Genomic DNA, 20460 nt, shown 5'->3' on the forward strand with positions numbered 1-20460 from the left:
CATGCAAGGAAGGAGGACCAACTGAACTAAGACCTGGAATGAAGAGAGTCTTTTTAGGTAAAAAGACGATCTACATACTCAGTGCAATTCCTGCCCGATCCCAGCAGGCTCTATTTGCAGTGAGTGAAAACCCAGTCTGAAAATGTAGATGGAAATACAAAGTACCCAGAATTGCCAAAATAAATTTTTTTTTTTTTAAAGAACAAAGTTGGAGGATTAGTTCCTGGTATCAAATTTGACTCCTAGATTGCATTAATCAAGGTAGTGTGGTACTTTTGAAAATTTTTATTAAATTTATTTGGGTGACATTTGTTAATAAAATTATATAGGCTTCAAGTGTACAATTCTATAATCATCTATATATTGCATTGTCTGTTCACGAACTGAAGTCAGATCTCTTTCCATCTCCATATCCCCTTTACTCTCTTCTACCTCCCCTCCTCCCCCCTTACCCTCTGGTAACCACTGAATTATTGTCTGTGTCTATGAGTTATTTCTTGTTTGTCTTGTTTGTTGCTTTCAATTTTATATCCCACGAGGGAAATCATATGATTCTTGCCTTTTTCTGACTTATTTTGCTTAGCATGATAATAATCTCAAGATCCATCCTGTTGCAAATGGCAGTATTTCATCTTTTCTTATGGCTGAGTAATATTCCATTGTATGTATGTGTCAGCAATCCCTCTTCTGGATATCTACCCCAAAAATTGGAAAATGTTTATGCATAAAGATTTATGTATCCCTATGTTTATTGTAGCATTATTCAATGGACACGTGAAACAACCAAAGTGTCCATTGATAGATAACTGGATAATGAAGATGTGGTACATACACACAATGGAATACTATTCTGCCATAAGAAAAGACGAAATTTGCAATTTGCAACAACATAAATGGATCTTAAGATTATCATGCTAAGCAAAATAAGTCAGACAGAAAACATCGAACCACATGATTTCATTCATATGTGGGATAGAAAACTGAAAGCAACAAGACAAAAACTCATAGACACAGACAACAGTTTAGTGGTTGTCAGAGGAAAAGCGGGGTACATAGAAAAGGATAAAGGGGGTCAAATATATGGTGATGGATACCTGACTTCGGGTGGTGAACACACAATGCAATATAATGTATTATAGAATTGTACACATAATACCTATGTAAGTTTATTAACCAATGTCACCCCAGTAAATTTAATTTTAAAGAAATACAAAAGAAAAAAGCATATGAATCTATTCTTAAAAGTAAAATGTGTATTGTACATTTGAAAAAAATTCCCATTTGGCATGGTTTTCTTTTTGGTTTTGTCCTATTTTGTTTTGAACTCTTACTTGTGTTTCATCTCTTAGTAAAAATATATTCCTTTTGCTTTTATTAGTACAGCTTTATTTTTTTCAGGTACAACTGTGTTTGAAGTTATTTTAACCATCTATGCCTTTAAATTTTATATTTATTAAACAGAGACAGATAATTACTTTGAGAAGGGAATTGTTTTGAGGCATACTTGGGATAATGTTTATCCTTAAATAAATGCCTTACATATAGCATAAGCTCAAAATGTTGCCAGCTACTACCATTAAAATCATAATTATTACCTAAGGAGGAGTGAGGATATTGTCTGTTTCTTCTAATGCTGCCTGTTCGTGATTGAGGGAAAATAATCTAACTTCTGCTTGCTATAAGAAGACCTTAAAAAAACCAGACATCAGTTTCTGTAACCAATCAAGCTTTAATTTGGTTTGGTTCAGTTTTAAAAAAATCTGATATTTCTGATCATTTTATTAGGACAAGAAGTATGCTACGCAAATATTCAGTATTGTGTGAAAGAAGGATGTGTGCATTTACAAAGCATAACAGAAATCAAAAGCTTAATTAAGTAAATATGGACAATATGCTATTTTTATTTTGCCATATACCCAGGGTAATTCACTAGACAAACTGTGGCAAAAAGTTTTCTGAGAAGATGAGTTAAACTTATGGAAGAAAGTATCTTTAAATACTACCTTTAAAATATTTCCTGATAGAATGGCCCACAGAGTGGCCTTGATTTGAATCTTTAAGCTACATCTTCCGTTTTTTATTTTTCTCAGTAATATTACTATGTCCATCCACATAACTTCAAAGACAGTAGTCCTCCCCTTTTAACATTCTCTAGGTCAAAGTAAGGGAATGCTTCTTTATAACTGCAAATGCTGAAGTTAACAAAAATACTTCATTAATCCTCTGCAGGGGGAAACATGAAAAATAAAAACAGAATAAAGCGTAAGAATACAATTTATACGTTATAGGTTTCAGATCCTAGTATGGAAGTTCACCTCTAGTGGAAGGGAGAGAGGGAGGGAACTGATACAGTTGTATTCTAAAAACAGACAAAAATATCTTGCAGCTGGGAAATTTTGCCTTTTGGTCCTCAGTAAGTTCTCAGCCTACCCCCAGGATTACCCTGCTTTTTAAGTTTTCCTCACTTAGGAGCAAAGTTTTCTGTAAATAATAGGTGATGGACAGTTCTTGAAGAACAATACAGTTTGTCTACATCCTCACGTGGCATTCAGCACATTAAAAATGCTTCCGATTTCATACAATTTTAAAATTATACACTGTAAATTAACTGTACATGTACGTCTTTATTTCTTACACATACAGAAAAGAGTCTACTCCAGGGATATATTTTAAAATACAAGCCCCCTGGAAGGACAGAGAAATAGATTTTCAAAACTTCCCTAACACTCTTAACCTATTTATTTTCCTATCATCTTCCCTTTGAAGCTTTCTTTCTCCATTTTAAAGTGACACTTATATTTGTACGGCTGTCCATATATGTTACATGGAATATGCATGACACGCACATGGCCCGTTCCGCACGTACCACGTGTTAACCTCTGCAGGCTACACACCGCCCAGCGCAGCAGACAGGAAGGGGCGGGGCGCCGGCGGCTGCAGGGCCCGAGCCCCGCTCGGGAGACGGCGGCCGCAGCCGGAGACGCAGGCGTCGGCTCCGCGGCGGGCTTAGTGCCCCCGCCCTTCCCAGTCCCGGCGGTCGTCCGGAAGTCTGCGGGGCCTGCGGTGACCGCCGGCACCAGGCCCTGGGCGAGAGGCAGCACCGGGTCCATGGCCAGCGCGGCGGCGGCCTCCTCCTTGGCCCTCGGAGTTCCGAGCGCGGCCGCGGCGCCCAGCTCGTACGGGGTATTCTGCAAGGGGCTCTCCCGCACCCTGCTCGCCTTCTTCGAGCTGGCCTGGCAACTGCGCATGAATTTTCCGTACTTCTACGTCGCGGGCTCGGTGATACTGAACATCCGCTTGCAGGTACACATTTAGAACCCCGCGGGCGGCAGCATGGCGCACGACCCCGAGGCCCGGCGGCCGAGCGCAGGGACCGCCGGGAACCCCCGCAGTCTCGCGAGAGCGCCTGGCCGCCCTCCGGGGCCGTGCTCCCCGCCCCTAGCCGCCCTCCCCCTTCAGGCGCGGAGCGGTTGCCATCACTAGGAAAAGGAAGCGCGCGACTTTCCGGGAAGAGCGAAGCATTGAATTCAGGCCCACGGCAGTATTTGAGAAGCTTGTTCATCCTTAAAACAGAAACAGACGAACAGCCTGCATCATAAACGAGGAAAGTTGCTAAAATTTTCAGGAAAGAACTTTTAATGTACAACCAGCTCATGGTCCTCATTAAAAATAAGAAACCATACATTTCGGGAAGATTGCATTGGATTGTACACAAGACGTTGAATAAGAAGTTGAAGATCTTGAGGATATGGTGTGGAAGGCATATGTTTATTTCATTCCACCAGAGAAAACAATGACAATCAGAGATATTCAGTGGGGGGAAAAAAAACTGTACAGAAAAAGCATCCTTCTAATACCAAACGATGTAAAATGCTGCAGGATTTTGGACCGAGAATTGGAGTGTGGGAAAGCTTCCTCTTGCAGTGTCCCTGTGGGTAGGAGCCGTGCACGACCTGGGAGCCAAAGAGAAGGAAGTCCAGCTATAGCCCAAAGCTTGGCTTTGTAATGAATAGTATTTAAATAATAACAATGAATGTAAATGCTGCTTATGGTCTTTTTCTTTTTAAGAGAACACTGAATTATGGTTACAAAGTGGAATGCAGATGTTATCACCCTTGATAATGTGGAAGTACAGTTTTCAAGTGGGGATGATGGAAGGGAAGCTCAATGAAAAAGTAGTGGCGTCCTTATAAAGTTGAAAGGTATAGTCTGTTATGAGGAAAACAGACTGAAGAGGAGCCATAAAGTTGCTAAAATAGCAATATAACTTATGTTGAAAAGGGAGGTGGGTAAAGAAGTCAACAAGAAATGCCTAGTAGATAAAGTTGACTTTATATCCTAAAAACAGAGAGAAAGAGAAAAAGAAATGTCTAATGTCTAAATCTGGAGTCAGTTGGAATGTCTCAGAAAAGAAAAACAGACTACCTGGTGTATTTGAATATAGAATCCAGAGATTTTTAGTTTTTCATAGAATATGGAGGTGAATTAGTGGCCTGCAGATTTTTAAATTAAAATTGAGGCAATTATGAACCCCAGGAAAAATAGTAAGTTGTTCAAGAACTATATTGCGTACGGTAACTGTAGATAATATTAGTCATATAAAGTCAGTCATAATTACGTAAACACTGAATACAAATAAAATTAATGATTATGTAAGGGGGGATTGGAGAGGAGAGAGGTGTGTGTAATGGAGAGTCACTCACGATCTAGTATAGAAGTGTCAATAAAAAAATCAGTATTTAACATGTCATTAAGAAAAAAAAACTACGATAAGAAATCAGCTGAAAGTTTAAAACGGTTGTCTGGAGAAAACAATCAGGGATGGGTAGAGAAAAGGTGGAGGAGTGCTGTTTTCCACTACCAGTCTAACAGTATTATTTTTATTTTTTTTTATATATTTATTTGATTAAAAATTAATTTAAATAAATTTCATTTTCAAAATTGCTCAGGTAGTTGAAATGTACACCACTGGTTAAGAGCCATCAGAATAAAAGGATTGAGTTTTTAAATCCAGACCTCTGTTAAAATACAAACTGTAATTTTGTGGTCTTAACCAGTTGAGTCTGTTGATCTGCTTAAAGCCTGATTTCCTCAACTATTAAGTGAGGGTAAAACACCCACCTTGAGATGTCAGTCTGAAAATTAAAAATAAGCCTGCTTTACTGCTTGATATATACACAATCAACAGTATCTAACAAAATATCGCATTAACATATGAATAAAACTCACTGTTATGGAATGCCTTCTTTCCCAGTGGAGATTTCAGGCCTAAAGGAGATAGGTATGGTACTGACCCTACTGGTGTGGGAAAAAGCCCCCGAGAAGATGTTAAGAGACATTTGAGACCAAAGAGGTCATTATTTGCCAAGGTAAAGATTTAAACTATGCAGTATTCTATAGTTCTGTTGTGTCCAACAAACAAGTGTTTTCTAGGGTTGTAAAATAAGTGTCCCCTCCAGCACTATGTCTGGCTTTTGGTAATTGTTCTTTCTACCCTTCATTCCTCCTCTCAGACCAAACTACTGAGTACATCCTCCTCTCTGCTTACACTTTCTTCTGCCTTTTCTACTCCGCTTTTTTTTTCTTTTTCTTTTTTGCTTATGGTTATTCTGCCTGTGTTTTAAAACTACATTTAGATGTCACTTTTTCCATTCCAAGTTTTGCCCAGATTCCTCTGATCAGATTGGAGTTCATTTCTTTTACTCCAGCTAAGGGCTGGGTTGAGATCAACCTATGCCATTTTCATAGGCTGCTTTATTTTTGCCTAATTATGCATTAATTATCAGACTTTTTTAATATCCAAAAAAACAGGTTTCTATAATGTCTTTCCTTGATAATTATACATTGCTGTGATAGCGTGCAGGAACTAAAACATTTTAATCTAAAATATCAGAAATATAATTTGATCAATGAAATAATTCAGTAATGCCAAGGTACTTACAAATGGTAGGCACCACTATTCCATAGAGGCAGTAATGTCTCAATGTGTAATATAAAAGAATGACTGCCATTAGCCCTGGAATGGTGAGATAACAGGGATGGTCCATTTGGGTGGCTAAATGAACATGTGCCTTCAACGTTTTTCTTCAGATCAGTCCTTTGTTGACATTGAAGAAGCTAAGGCACTTTAGCAGACTTATTATTTATCTTTTCCTGAACTAGATTGGAAGCTCTGTGAGGGAAGATATTGTATCCTATCCGATTTTACAGCCTGCAGTATCAGCAAATACAAGGTAGGAACTGAAAGGAAAGCTCCATGATTCAGCATTTATTGTTCACAATTGCTCTTAAACCTAGATGTGTATTTTTCTTCCAACATAACACAACTCAGTGAGGTTTCCCAGGGGAGAAAACAATATTTTTGCCCTGACTAACCCACTTATTCTAATTTACAAGTAATTTTATTGTTCTTGGCATCCTTTCAGGTAACACATGAAGCCAATGATTTTGTTTGCTCATTGCTCTCTCCCCAGCCGAGCATTGTCTTACATGCAAGGTAGAAAATACAGATTGTTGAGTGAAAGCCAAATTAGTTGTTTTTACAAGAAATCATTAGTCAATAAAGGAAATAGAGATATATTTGCCCCTGGTATTAACGTGATTCACTTTCTTGCCTACAAATGAGCTTTTTCAGTCCATCGTGAATATTGATTGGTCCAGAGATCCCTCAAGTGTAAAGAAGCAAAGAGGTGCTGATCAATAAAAAACCTTGGTTATGAAGTTTAACTGACAAAAGTGATGGGAAGGGTGGCTCTTACAGTTTATAAAAGGGAAATATTGATCATAGTAATGTATAACTTAAGGGTTGGGGAACAAGACTTTTTTAATTGAGGGTAAGAACAAGTGTGATTTCTTGGCTGAAAGACCATACTGTCACTATTAGTATCATTTTAAAGTTTTTACTGAATTTTTAATACCAGGAATATGAAAAGTTATTTATATACATAATCTCCGTAATTCTCATCTATCCTATAAGGAAGACATTTTCATCATCATTTTTCAGATAAGAGATGGATTTAAAGAGGTTAAATAGCTTTCCTAAGGTGATAGTAACTGGCCAAACTACAATTGAATCTCAAGTTTATCCCGAAAAATACATTTGATGGGGGATTCAATTTTTTACAATGTTTAGGTAATTTGAATAATACTTTCTTTTCTCAAATTTTCAAACAGAAGTATGGTCTGGATAATAGTTGATATCTTTTTTAAAAATATATAGAGGGCTTTATATATTAGAATATAAATATTCAATATGATTTGATAAATCAAGTATTTTATACTCTCTGCTGCCTAAAGTGATTTGGCGTATTTGTGGAATGGAATGAGCTAGAGGAAAGGACATTGTCCCTAGGAAGGGAAGAAGTATAGATAAGGTAATTACAAATTTTGAAGCTATGTCCATCACTGCTTGAGGAGGCCTAACTAAATTTTGTTACAAAATCTTGCAGACCTACTTTAATGGAGGCTAGTCTTGGTGGAGCATCAGTAGCATTTGATAGAGTCAAGAAGAAAATGGGACTTATGCATGGAGACATCAAGGGATTGGGAAGTTTAGGAATATAGGGACAAGAGGAGAAGGAGAGAAAAATTCTAATGCCAGAAACTTTGAACTTGGAAAGTAGTCTGAAGAGTACAGTTAGAAGTTTCCAGGCAAGTGGATCAAGGAAAGAACCCCTGCAATAACAGAATTCCCAGCAATTGAGTTGGATCAAGGTACATCAGTCTACTTGAATTACGAGTGTGGGAATTTTCTTGCAACTTTAACAAGAACACTTGATAGCCTATTGCCCAGCAGGATTACCACCAGCCCAGGTTGTGAGTCTTTTTACAGCTGAAGTCAACACCTCTTCACCCTCCAATCCCCACAAATAACAAATCTCAACAGTGCTTTTGGCACAATTGAAAGGCCAAAGGACATTCCTGAGTGCCTACAACAAATAAAAAGAAGAAACAATGGAATTCTTTGTAGTTTAATTGTAGTACATCTGAGGGTACCCAGTTCCTGCCCTAACTGGGGATCTGCAGCAAACATTAGAAATTCTTGACCATTCTTCTGGCTTTCAAGCACCAAGTATGTGGATTTATTCACAGTAATGTTGTGGAGTGCATCAGTGAACAATAAGGAGTGGAGGTTATTCACGGAGTGAGGTAGATTGGGTATACCTTTTCATCTGAACCAAAATTGGGGGGGGGATGAGGGAATCACACAACTGAAAGGCAAAAATCACTAATGAAATACTATACCTAGAATGTCTTAGCTCTGAAACCATTGATCGGCACAGTAATAGAGGTTGTGTTCAACAGATAAAGAAAAAGGTGTTTAATTTGCAAGTAGAGATGTTTTCCAAAAGACTATTTTAGATTTTAATTGATAAAAAGAAAATTTTGAAAGCATGTCCAACTGAAGTCAAACAGGAATATAGTTAATAGAATCCTTAAAATTCAGAGTTCAGATTAGAGCTATGTGAAAGGGAAAAAGTTATTTTTAAAACTAACTTATTTAAACATGGGGCTAAGGAATAGAGATACCAATATACAACTTAAGGTAGTGTCTTTGTCTTCTAAAGCTGTATCTATGTTAGCGTCCCCCCAAAATGCTAAAATTGAAAATAGCCCATCTGTAATTTGTTTTTTTAAACAAATAGCATCCCCTCAAAAAAATATTGTCTAGCTTTTTTATGAATTTATCAAATCAACCATCTCATAATTGTTTTTTAATGAAGGTTTATTCTGGGCAATCCAGTACAGGGCGTAGATTTCTATAGATAGCATTAACCAATGTCACAGGTGAGCGGACGGTGGAAGTATGGGTTTTGCAGATGTCCACCTTGTTTCTGTACTTAAATAAAGGAAGTCCTGGCTCAGAGGACATGAGGTTTAATCAACAGCGTCAGACAAAATACCTGAAGTACCAGAAATTCAACATTGTCACATTCTTTGAAATCTATACAAATCCACGAATATTTCCACTGGGACCTTTTCTTTCAGTAAAATTCAAGACAACATACCTTGAACACTAAAATAGCTTCTCGATATTAGTTCTAGGCATAGGGCAGCGCTCAGGCATAAGCCTCTTTTGGCTCTAGAAACAGGTCATTTGCAACTCTCCTGCTCTCAGGTGTAGGCACATTGAAAACAATAAAACTCATTACATTAAAACTATAAAACGTTTATTTTAGTAGGAAATAATTGGCAAAAAAGCAATAACAATCATTTTATTTCTCCACTAATTTGGTTTCAGAATAGGATACACTTCTCTCCAGGTTGCATGGTACGAGCTATGGATGTGATAGTAGTAGCTTTTCTTGGATCATGGCTGCAGTCTCTAACAGGCTCTTGTTACGGAAGAGGAAGTGCAGAGCTTAATCCCAAAATGCCATTTTAGTGAGGAGAATGCAATACTTCTGTAGCCATTGCCCAGACCATAACCCAGGCTTCATTTTTAAAAGTCATTTTCTGTGCTTCTCTTATCAGGAACAGGCCTCTGCTTCTCTGAGCTTCATGTCTCCAAGATGAGTACATGACAAGTGAGGACTGACCCCTACCGAGACATTTACTGCTAAATCCCCCTCCTAAAAAACAGGGGCTGTGAATACGTGCTTAAATCTTTTTTTCTTTTTTTTAAATCTTGGTCATTAAAGAAAAGTTTAGTAACACTGAAATGTAAACGTAAAAACTAAAAGTAAATATGTTTACTTCTAATCTGTACGGAGTAATCTAACCTTTTCTTCTGAAAGCGATACATTCTAAGCCAAAGTGTCCTCAATATCTGAACCTAAATATATAGCCCATATGATTAGAATTCCCCCTTTCCTAAAGCAAGACAATCCCAGGTACAATCATTAGGAAATTTCTTTTTATTTTTTCTTTCAGTTTTATGAGATGTACTTGACATACAACACTGCATAAATTTAAGGTGTACAACATAATGACTTACATATATTATGAAATAATTACAACAGTAAGTTTAATAACCACCTGTACCTCGTGTAGATACCCCAAAAATGTCTTTTTCCTTGTGATAAGAACTTTTAGGACCTACTCTCAACAATTTTAAAATATACCATACAGCAGTGCTATTTTTACTGATCATATTGTGCATTACATCCCCAGTACTTATAACTGGAAGTTTAATTACCTTCATCCAGTTCCTCATCCCCATCCAGGAAATTCCTAATATAGTGTCCAACATAATGAATGAGTTTAAAAATCTAAATCTTTATGTAGGTCTGGAAATAAATATAGCATCATCATGGACACATAAGAGCACCCCATAGCACAGTTCCTGGAATAAGTGCACACTTTACAAAGCCCTCATGGTTTTTATATTCTTCCCAGCATCAGACTTGACCTACCGTTCCATCAAAACTAACTCATAACCCATATATACTCAACATATATTTTCTAGTTTTTGTCATTATTGATAATTTTGTGATATGTTTACAACTATAACCTCTAAAATTACTATATTACAAACTATTATATTCAAAATTATGATTTCATTATCAAGCAAAATTTTACTACCTGCTGGCCTTAAGATTATATTCATTTTCAGCTACTTTGATTTCATTTCAATTATTTTATTATGAAAGTCAATTCAGTACTATATATTCACACAAACATTTCTAAAACTTTTACAAATGTTATATTCTTTTGTACACTTTCTATTTTTATCCCTGGTAAGCTGGTCGTGTTTGTCTTCTCTGACAGGGACGGTGGTGTTCAAATAATCCCTACATACACATACACCTCCCACACAAACTCGGTATCTAGGTATGATTTTGATCCCTGTAGAGTAGACATACAAGTATTATTATACAAGTAGGGATAATTATTCAGTTTCTTTTTATAAATTCAGTTGATTTTTATCTTATTCTGCAAAGGTAATGTCTATTCTACCATGGATTCCTAATGATAGTCTGCGTCTTTGTTTTAAAATTTATGTCTGTCTTTGTGAAATTAGGTGTTTGTAGCATTTTTATTCCTTGATGTATTTTTAACTTAATATTGTACAAATATTTTACCTACTCCAGTTTGGAAGGGATTTTTATTTCTAAATAATCATGTTTTTTCCTCACACGTAAATGTAATAAATGTTTGCTGGGACATATAACATTAATGCATGTTGCATTGTATATTTTATATTCATATTGCCTCAAGTATTTTCTTGTTACTAGCAAGTCTTATGTCACTGATGCTTGCTTTTTAAAAAACCTTGAGTAAATTGTTAGTTTGTAGGCCATTCTAGGGAAAGTTTGTGATGCTCAATACTATCTGGAAGAAACCAGTGAGAAAAACAGAAGTTAAAATGGATCTTCATTGTCTCCTCCCTGATTTAATTCTCTTGGAATATAGGAAATTCTGTAAAAGTCTATGCAGCTAGAGGTTTTGCCCTTTTCAGGTGGCAACTAAGACGCCACAATAATCCTAAAGCAATTTGTCTCAGCTTGCTGTTTCCCCAAATGAGGATAAATGAGTGGGCTGAAGGAAAAACAGTTGATGCTAACATGACAAACAAAGTGGCCTTATATTTCTCCAGTGTAAGGGAAATCCAACTTGTTAATAGGAAGGAAGAAATATGAAGCATGAAGAGGAGAAGGAAAGACATCACCATTTTCATGGCCCTTTTATGGGCCTCTGTGCTGAAGTCCTTTGAGCTGGAGTTCAGCTGTACATTCCTGGTATGTCTCATCAAGGAGAGAAATAAGAGGAGCAGTGAAGTCAGGGACAGAAGAAAGGGAATTAAATACATAAAACTGTAAGCAATCAAGGTGTTAAAATACAGACTGTTACTTACATCTGGAGACCACGTTGAGTTTCTTTCACACATTTTATGGACACTAGTCCAGAATTCACTTAATGTGTCTGTAAATTCAATGTTGAAAGCCAGTAAGAACAAAGACCCCAGTAGAAGCACAAGTAGCACTCTGCCAACTCTCCATTTCAACCAGGCAAAGCAGGGGTAGGAGAAATTAGCTATTTTAAAGAAGTAGAAAACACTTAGACAGCTGGCACACCAGGTAGATAGGTGATTGGACAGTGTCCAAAAAATAGCAATAAATTTTGATGTCTTATCAATGGCATATAGATGTGGCCATAACACCATTACAAATGAATCATATAGTGTTATACAAAGAAGAGCGATTCTGGAGACAGCCAGGCAAGTAAGGATGCAGTCAGCCAATGAGAGTTTTTGACTCTTCATCCAGTCAATGCACTTAACTAGTACAATGAAGACATTCCCCAACATTCCAGTTAGGCATTCTCCTACTGCCGCTATCAGAAAAATATTTTCAGTTCCAGATGGCATTTCTGTATAAAGAATCCAGAAAGCTAATACTATTTTTCACTGATTTTTTGCTGTCAAAATATTGTAGAATAATATCCAGTTTGATAGTTTTCATTTTTATATTAAAAATGCTCCAGAAAAACTCAGACACCGACTCATTTATCTTCACGAAAGATCTTTCTTGTTTCAGCCATAGGTCTGAAATATGTGCAAGGAGATCCAGTCTCACAGATGTTAATGAGAACCATTAACATTAATTTCAATCGGCTAACTGATTTCCACATTAAACAGTAAATGTGCCCACTCATCATTGGCACTGGCAGCAATTTTCCACTTGTGAGGACATCTGGAAGAATAAATTCAGATATGCAAACATGCAAATATAAGACATTTCTTTGCCCTGATCTGTACTTTCCCTTTTAATTGAAACAATGCTATTTGGATTCAAGTTTCTTGATTTTAATAGATTCCTCAAAAAATAATCTCTATAATACAGGCATTATTCATTAATTCCATTTAATGAAATCCATAATATTTTAGACACTATTATGGACAAAATAAGTGTAACAAAGAGAAGTAACATAAAGAACTAACAGAGTAGTGAAAAAAGCAACATTAAATAAACTATTACTATTCTATGTGACAAAAGTTTGACCAAAATACAATTGCAACATGGAGGAGGAAGCTATAAAATCTATGGTCAATAGTTAATTCTAGTTTCGTAAGGATAGTGACAACTTGCTGGGTCTGGAAGCTTTTTAGGATTTCTTGAAGAAATAGACAAAAAGGAAAATGTTTTTCCAGAATGATGTAAAAGCATATGCAAGGGTACCAAAATAAGAGTTCTCTCTGAGGTAATCACTCTGAATTTTTGAGCTTTGTTTCTAATAAATTACTGCTTATTTGATTCTGAATAAGCTATTATCAGTTGAGAGAAAATAGTAAGCAAAAATGAGGTAGGAAAAAAAGCAAAAAATAAGGCGGGGGTTGGAGGAAGTTTCTCCTTTTTATTAATTATGCTTTTGGTAAAATTTCTTTGTCTCAGAAAGTTGATTTAAAGCCAAATATATTTTAGCTTGGTGTTTGCTGCAACAAACAGATAACTCTAAAATGATGATTTTTCAGCCTTGACTGCAAGTTGGAATTGCCTAGGGAGCTTTTTACTTGTATATACTGTATTAATGTCGGTGAGCCATGCATAGGGATTCTGGCTTAATTGGTCTGGGATACATTGTTGACATGGACTGAGCTCTCCCTGATGTGTGCTGTACTGTGCCTCCTAAACCGAAGCAAAAATCTCTATCCACAAGCTGCAAATCCATGAAGAATGCTTCAGGAACAAGACAAGATTTTGCCCACTGATCCTCTTACAATGCATTCCCCATACAGCCAATTTTGACTCTAGTTGACAAATAACCTGTTTCATGTGGGTCTCAGCCTAGCAATAGTGATGCTGTCATGCCTGAGGCACTCACCTGGGCTCCTACTACTTGAGGAAGGCCCCACATAAAGAGAACATTTCCCGGCCAGGGCCAATGTTGTAGCTGGGTCAGCCCTTGCAGTTCTTACTCTGATTGCGAGACCCACCTCAGCAACAACCAAGGAACTTGAAAAAGCAAGATGTGGGGTAGCCAGTTAGCTCAGTTGATTAGAGCGTGGTGCTCTTAACAAGGTTGCCAGTTTGATCCCCACATGGGCCACTGTGAGCTGCGCCCTCCACAACTAGATTAAAACAACTACTTGACTTGGAGCTGATGGGTCCTGGAAACACACACTTTAAAGAAAAAGTTTTTTAAAAAAAACAAGATTTATTACTCACAAGTCCTGTAGGGTGCACAGGAGACCCAAGGCCACAGAAGGTTGAGAAAGAGAAAGTACAGACCTGGGGTTCTGCCTTTATTGAGCTTTAGGGTGAGGTGCCTAGGTGTTCACAAGTTTTTGTTTTTGTTTTTGTTTTTCGGTGAATTTAAAACATAAGAGGGGGGATTAGGGTTCAGGAAGGGAAAAGTGGGGTCATTCCGCTGGTCAGTTATCTAGGTTACCCAGGACTTTCTGAAAGGGGAACTTCATGGGTTCATGGGTTGGAACAGCCTGACTTTTTATCTAGGTGTTTTACTAGTAACTGTGTGCTACAGCTGACAATGTTTTTGATGTCTTTGATGGATGCCTTTGAAATATATGCCTGGGCAATCAAAAGCTGAATGTTAGGCACTTATACTACATAACCTTGGGCACCAATTACCTTAGCAACCACATAAGCTCCCTGAGGGAAGGGTCTATTTTATTGTTGACCACTGATCTATTTCTAATTCCTAGAACAGGAGGGTTTGGAAAATAGTAAACCCTCAATAACCATTTGTTGATGAGTCCTAACTTAGTTGGTAATGCTATTGGGAGCACGTTGCAAATTTTCTTCTAGTTTTAAGGAGTTACTTTCTTTTCTTGCTTTTATACTAGTTTCACAGTCAAGTTTTATTCATTTTCTCTTTTTCTGTGCTCCCAATAGGATTTCAGTGTTAGAGAAAATGAATAAAACTTGACTGTGAAACTAGTATAAAAGCAAGAAAAGAAAGTAACTCCTTAAAACTAGAAGAAAATTTGCAACGTATGTATGAACTCTTGAAAAATTTCTGTACTAATACTGAAATAACATACACTGCTCCCTAGTCTTTGTGGTTCTAACCAGAAGTCATACAGAATCATAAAAACTTGCAGGTCTAGAACCCAGGATGTGGGGCTTTGCATACATTTCTTCATGAAAGAGAACTACTTCCAGCCCCGGGTGTTGGCATAGGTAGAAAACTCTAGATTTCGTGGCAGGGAAGCAAGAAGGTCCTAGAGATCACTGATGTTTTCAGAAATACTCTGAAATGGTAGAGAAGGCTATCTGAGAAGGGGGCTCCTTCGGTAGGCATGCTTTAGCAGTTGACAAAAGCCAGAAAGCAACAAGTCAGCCAGCAGATACTTAGTCACTTAAGAGTACTTGTGTTCATAGTTACACTAAAGAAAAAACTCGATCTAAAGGATGTCATGACAAGTATAAAAATCACAAGTGCCACATGCTGTGAATCGAATTCAAAGTCCAAGTTAATAATCACATTTTTTAAAATTTACGTAACTACAGATCTGTCTCAGTTCCTGGATTGAACTGTCTCAATATGCTTCATTCTTAAAATAGTTGTGTTATACATTTGTTGTGAAAAAGTGTTATTGTATATGTAAATATAAGGGAGATTATTACAAAACATTTGGACAGATAACCATTAATTAAATTTATGTATATGCTATCATGATAATCCAAAATAATTAGTCTAAACTTTTAGTGATGACTATAATTAAAATCAGAACATTTATGAACATTGATTTTATAATTAGTAGTAGAAAGAATAACACTTCCTCCAAAAAAGAGTGAGAAAATACATTGGCCTACTTAAAAAAAAAATCCTGACCTTTGAAGTGATATTGATAAATACATAGTGATAAACAATTTGCTTATGTGATGTAAAAAAGGCAAATCAAGTGAAGATCTTATGAACTTCTATCGTTAATACTACCTTTTTTGGAGTGAATTCTTCCTGTTTCCTCTCTCTGTCTGTGACATCGTCAGTGAAATAACATACATGAAATTTCTATATGACTCTTTCTATTGTCTTTGTCCTCCCCAAACCCACATTTTTAGATCTCCCAATAGTCTCAGGGAAGCCAGCAACAAATGCTCCCCTAGCTCTCATGATCTCTCTGATCCTATCAACAGCAAACTTTTCCATTGATTTGCAAACAAAGAAATAGCCTCCTGATTCTTTTCTGAATCACAACTTGGAACTTTTATATATTGAACTTAGCAATGACTCCTTTGATAGTCACTAAATTAAAGTATTGGCCTTTGTGTTTATTTAGGTAAAAGAGACCTTCACTGTTTCTTTGGCTTTTCCCTAACCCCAGAAGCAATTAGCTGGGACCAGGGCCATAGCTCCAAGGGACAGAGATTTCATCTTTCACCAATGGAGGATATTTACTGACCCAGCTTAATCACTGCTATCTATGAACATCCTTTCATGTTTCATTGTAAATTTTTTGTTTCACTTTTTTATTCACTCCTTTAAATATTCAAAACTGAGGGCTAGATCCCCCCCCCCCCCCTCAAAATACTTAGAGGGCAAACATATCCCACTGGCTCTTCCTCATGACAAACCTAAGATAGAACCAGTCTAACTTAACACCAACCCCCACACTGACACGCATTAGAGTCTCATGCTTAAAATAAAAATGGTTGAGCATTTCTTTAGTCTTCTGTGGCTGCATTTATATTGATTTTAAAAAAAGTAAAAGTTGAAAAAGCTGTAGTCTATGACACCAGATTTGGTATACAAGGAGACAAAAAAGTTTGCCTATATGTTTCTCAAATTCATCAGATTTTTTCAGATCAATTTGTTCTTGTGAAGATTGGTTTTAAAGTACTCATAGATTATTAATCTAGACAACATATCCAGTATTTTGAACGGCAAAATTAAGAATGACTGTGACAATGCAGATGCCCCTTACAGCATGTCCCTGGTTCAGAGGAGATGAAGTCTAATCAAGATCATGCATGGAGAAGCCACCTACTGATGGAGAGCAGATAGACCACCTGATTGTGGAGAAAATTGGCATGCCTCTTTTTCAAAGATCGGTATAGGTATGGGTTTCAATCTGATATATGCACTCATTAGGTTTTAAGAAAGCATGCCTTGCTGTGCTTGGTTTATGTCTTACCTGATGCCGTCAGCACTAGCCTAGGGATCAGAGATATGACTATTTCCGCAGTTGAAACAGGTCGTTTGTTCCTCTCCTATAAATCACCTGGGTGGACAAATTGAAAGAAACAATGATTACACCCAGATTCTTAAAATGAACATTTATTTGGTGAGTGAGAGAGAGTAGTTAACAAAAAATCAGTGATAATCTCTGTCCCTCCCCAACACTTTGGTCCCAGAGTAGGACATAGTCATGTCAGTCGTTCTTCTCCAGGTTGTATGGGACTAACGATGCATGTGTTGGGAGTGGCTTTTGGATTGTGGCTTGGCTGCTGCTGAGTCCCCCACAAAGGCTCTTGTTATGGAGAAAGTAGAGGTGCAGAGCTTGATCTCATCTGCCATTCAAATATGCAGACTACAATACATCAATTGCAATAACCCCAACCTAAGGCTTGGTCTTGCTTTTTCTAACCCATTGCTGTACTTCTTTGTCAAAAATAGGCCCTGTTTCTTATAGTCTCATCTCTTTAAGTTTGCTGCATAAGTATGGACTTACTCCTACTTAGACATTTATTCATTTATCCCTAAAACACACTTATTAGAAGCTAGGGTTGCTCATAAGTCGGCTCAATTACTTCATCTTGCTTACCAAAGAAAAGTTTAGTGACACTAAAAACTAAATAATGTTTTTGGTTATCTTATCAGGAGTACAAGGTTACCTTTAAGTCATTCATATGAAAGAATATCCAACAAACTCAATATCTAAATCTAAACGTATTCAACTTGCTTGCATAGTACCTTTTACCAAGGCAAGATAATTACAATGATAATCTTTGGTAAAATACTAAGTAAGTGTCCAAAATAATATATGTACATTTTATTTTGTAAAATGTAAATTACTTAGCAAAATACATACTATATTTCTTATCATTAAAACCATTATTAATATCATTATTGTTGTTAATGCAACAGAAGTACCACATAGCCTAAGTGTGCTTGCAGTTTAGTCTTCTACATGTGGGATGGGAGGACATGGGGAGCAGGGGGGGGATGTTAATTCAAACCTCAGTCCCAGCTCCAGGGAACAGCCCTAGAGCAGTGCTCTTGCCTCTGGCTCCATCAAGATTAATTTACCTCCATATTTATCACCATTTAATTGCAGCTTTTTATTTCTTTAACACAATTTAAAGAACACAGCAAAAGTAGACCCTAAAAAAAGAATTCTTCATTTTTAAAGAATTCCATTTTCTATACATGTATAGCCTCTGTACAATATTATAATCCATACCGCCATGTTTAAAAGTTTATAGCAAATTTTCTCTCCCTTGACCTTATTTACGATTGGTAGCTGCCTTATCTAAATTTAGATTATTACAGTAAAAACACCACTACATATATTATCAGTGTCCAAAATTTACACTAAAGATGATATTCTGTTATAAATTTTGCTTTCAATGTAATTATGGTCTTTTTATAGTAACAATATGAGTGTGATTTTGATTTAAGGAATAATTCTATATATTTTTAATTCTATTACATAACATGGTAGAAATATCAATTTCTGCCACTCTGAAAATGCATATTGACTGTCTTGGAATGTAACAAAATTAATAAATGCCTATATACATCAAAACGTATATGATTGGGGGTTTCAAATTAATATTGACATTATAAGTATGTGTTTCCAATTTTTGGTTAAAGATAATTTATTATGTTTTGCACTGCAAATATTATGTTTATTCTCAAACATTTCATTCCCTTGTTGTTAACAATGCCTTTAAGAACAACAATGCAATGCTTTTTCATACAAGAAAATGTTAGGTCTTTAAGCTATGAGGTCATGTTTTTCCCATCTAAGACTTTAGTTGCTCAATTAACTTTTCTATCAACATTTTATAGATCTTCTGCCTAGTCAGACCTGATTTCTAAAGAACTACATGCTTCTCTCCCCACATGAGTTTCAATTACATACATCTTTTGCAGATAAAGTTTTGCAGATAAATCATTCAGATTATCTTTGAAAGAATATTGGTAACCAATGTTTTAAACAAAAACAATTGCTTTGAAAATTATATTAGCCGACTATGTGCAAATTACCAACAAAAGCAACCAGATCAAGAGCAAAATTCAGTTATGCTCAACAATACTTAAAGGAACCCAGTAAAAAAATAAAACTGTAGAAGTGAAAATCCTCAAAATTTCCTCCTTCAGTTATTAGTATCTTTGAAAAGGCTCAGGAAAGTCTATCTGTAAAGTTGTAACAGATTTTCTCTTTTCAAGGCGCTTTTAAGATGCCACAGTACCTTCAAAGCTTTCTGTCTTAGCTTGCTGTTTCCCAGAATCAAGATAAAAGAGTGTCCTGAGGGAAAGACATACAGTGCTAACATGACAAACTTTGCAAACTTGTTGTTCCAAAATATAAGAAATATCCAATTTTTCATTTCTGTGGAAAAACAATGAACTAGGAAGAGGAAGAGGAAAGACATCACCATTTTTATGGCCCTTTTATGGGCCTCTGTGCTGGAGTCACTTGAACCCATGGAGTTGAGCTGCAAATTTCTGATGTGTCTTACCAAGGACAGAAATAAAAGGAGCAATGAGGTCAGAGACAAAACAATAGGAAATGAATATGTTAAGCTAAGAAGAGTCAGGGTTTCAACAAAGAGAGTTTTACTCTCATCTACATATATAGTCATATTATACTCATCTAGTATATCGGCTTTTAAGAAGAGATCATTAAATGCTTCTAGCAATAGAACGTCTAAAATCAGAAAGAACAAAGAAAATGCAAGAATCATGAGAAACACTCTGTTCATTCTCAACTTCAGCCAGAGGAAAAGGGAGTTGGAGAAGTGAGCTATCTTAAGGAGGTAAAAAATGCTTAGGCAGGTAGCAAGCCAGGTATTCAAGTGATTAGTTATTCTCCAAAGCAAAGTAATAGATTTTGCTAATTTTTCATTGAAATGTAAATATAGAGACGGTGCCATTATAAAGGATTCAAACAACAATGCAGACAGCTGACTGATTCTGGAGATAGCCAAGCAGGTGAAGATGAAGTCAGCTAAAGAGACGTTTTGGTTCTTGACCCATTCAGAACAGTTTACCAGTCCAATGAACATATTCCCCAACATTCCAATTATGAATTCTGCTATGGACAGTATCAGAAAGATTATATCCAATTCAGTGAGCATTTCCACAAAAGAAAATCCAAATTTCTGGTACTACAGCTCAGTGTTAAATTCATCATCAAACTGTTGCAGAATGGCATCCATTTCTGATACTTATCTTCACCGCTTTTGTTCCAATTCCAGTCTTAAGTAGAATCTCTTGCTATTGGATACAGTCTCATATATACTTAAGGAAATCTTTGTATTTTTATTGTAATTCCAATTTTAATCCAGAAAAATCTGCTAAGGTAAGCAGTCTCACATACTTTCA

At 36.5% G+C, this 20460-nt stretch overlaps 3 protein-coding genes across 3 annotated transcripts; 1 reads left to right on the forward strand and 2 right to left on the reverse strand.

Moving 5' to 3' along the window:
* The first annotated feature begins 203 nt into the window (after nt 1–203).
* On the forward strand, nt 204–12563 carry SMIM10L1 (small integral membrane protein 10 like 1). Its single transcript, XM_081058772.1, has one exon. It carries the CDS (start codon nt 2818–2820, stop codon nt 3313–3315), a length of 498 nt encoding a protein of 165 aa, XP_080914898.1. The 5' UTR covers nt 204–2817; the 3' UTR covers nt 3316–12563.
* LOC308501770 (taste receptor type 2 member 42-like) lies at nt 11111–12310 on the reverse strand (the record flags this gene model as incomplete). The annotated part of the gene is made up of 1 exon (XM_081058769.1): nt 11111–12310. The coding sequence occupies one exon, from the start codon at nt 12308–12310 to the stop codon at nt 11372–11374; it is 939 nt and encodes a 312-aa protein (XP_080914895.1). The 3' UTR covers nt 11111–11371.
* Nucleotides 12564–19265: 6702 nt separating the features above from the next.
* On the reverse strand, nt 19266–20213 carry LOC308502357 (taste receptor type 2 member 42-like; the record flags this gene model as incomplete). Its single annotated transcript, XM_081059982.1, has 1 exon — nt 19266–20213. The coding sequence occupies one exon, from the start codon at nt 20211–20213 to the stop codon at nt 19266–19268; it is 948 nt and encodes a 315-aa protein (XP_080916108.1).
* Nucleotides 20214–20460: the final 247 nt, after the last annotated feature.

Source organism: Rhinolophus hipposideros (genome assembly GCF_964194185.1).
Source record: "Rhinolophus hipposideros genome assembly, chromosome: 9".
NCBI lineage: Eukaryota > Metazoa > Chordata > Mammalia > Chiroptera > Rhinolophidae > Rhinolophus > Rhinolophus hipposideros.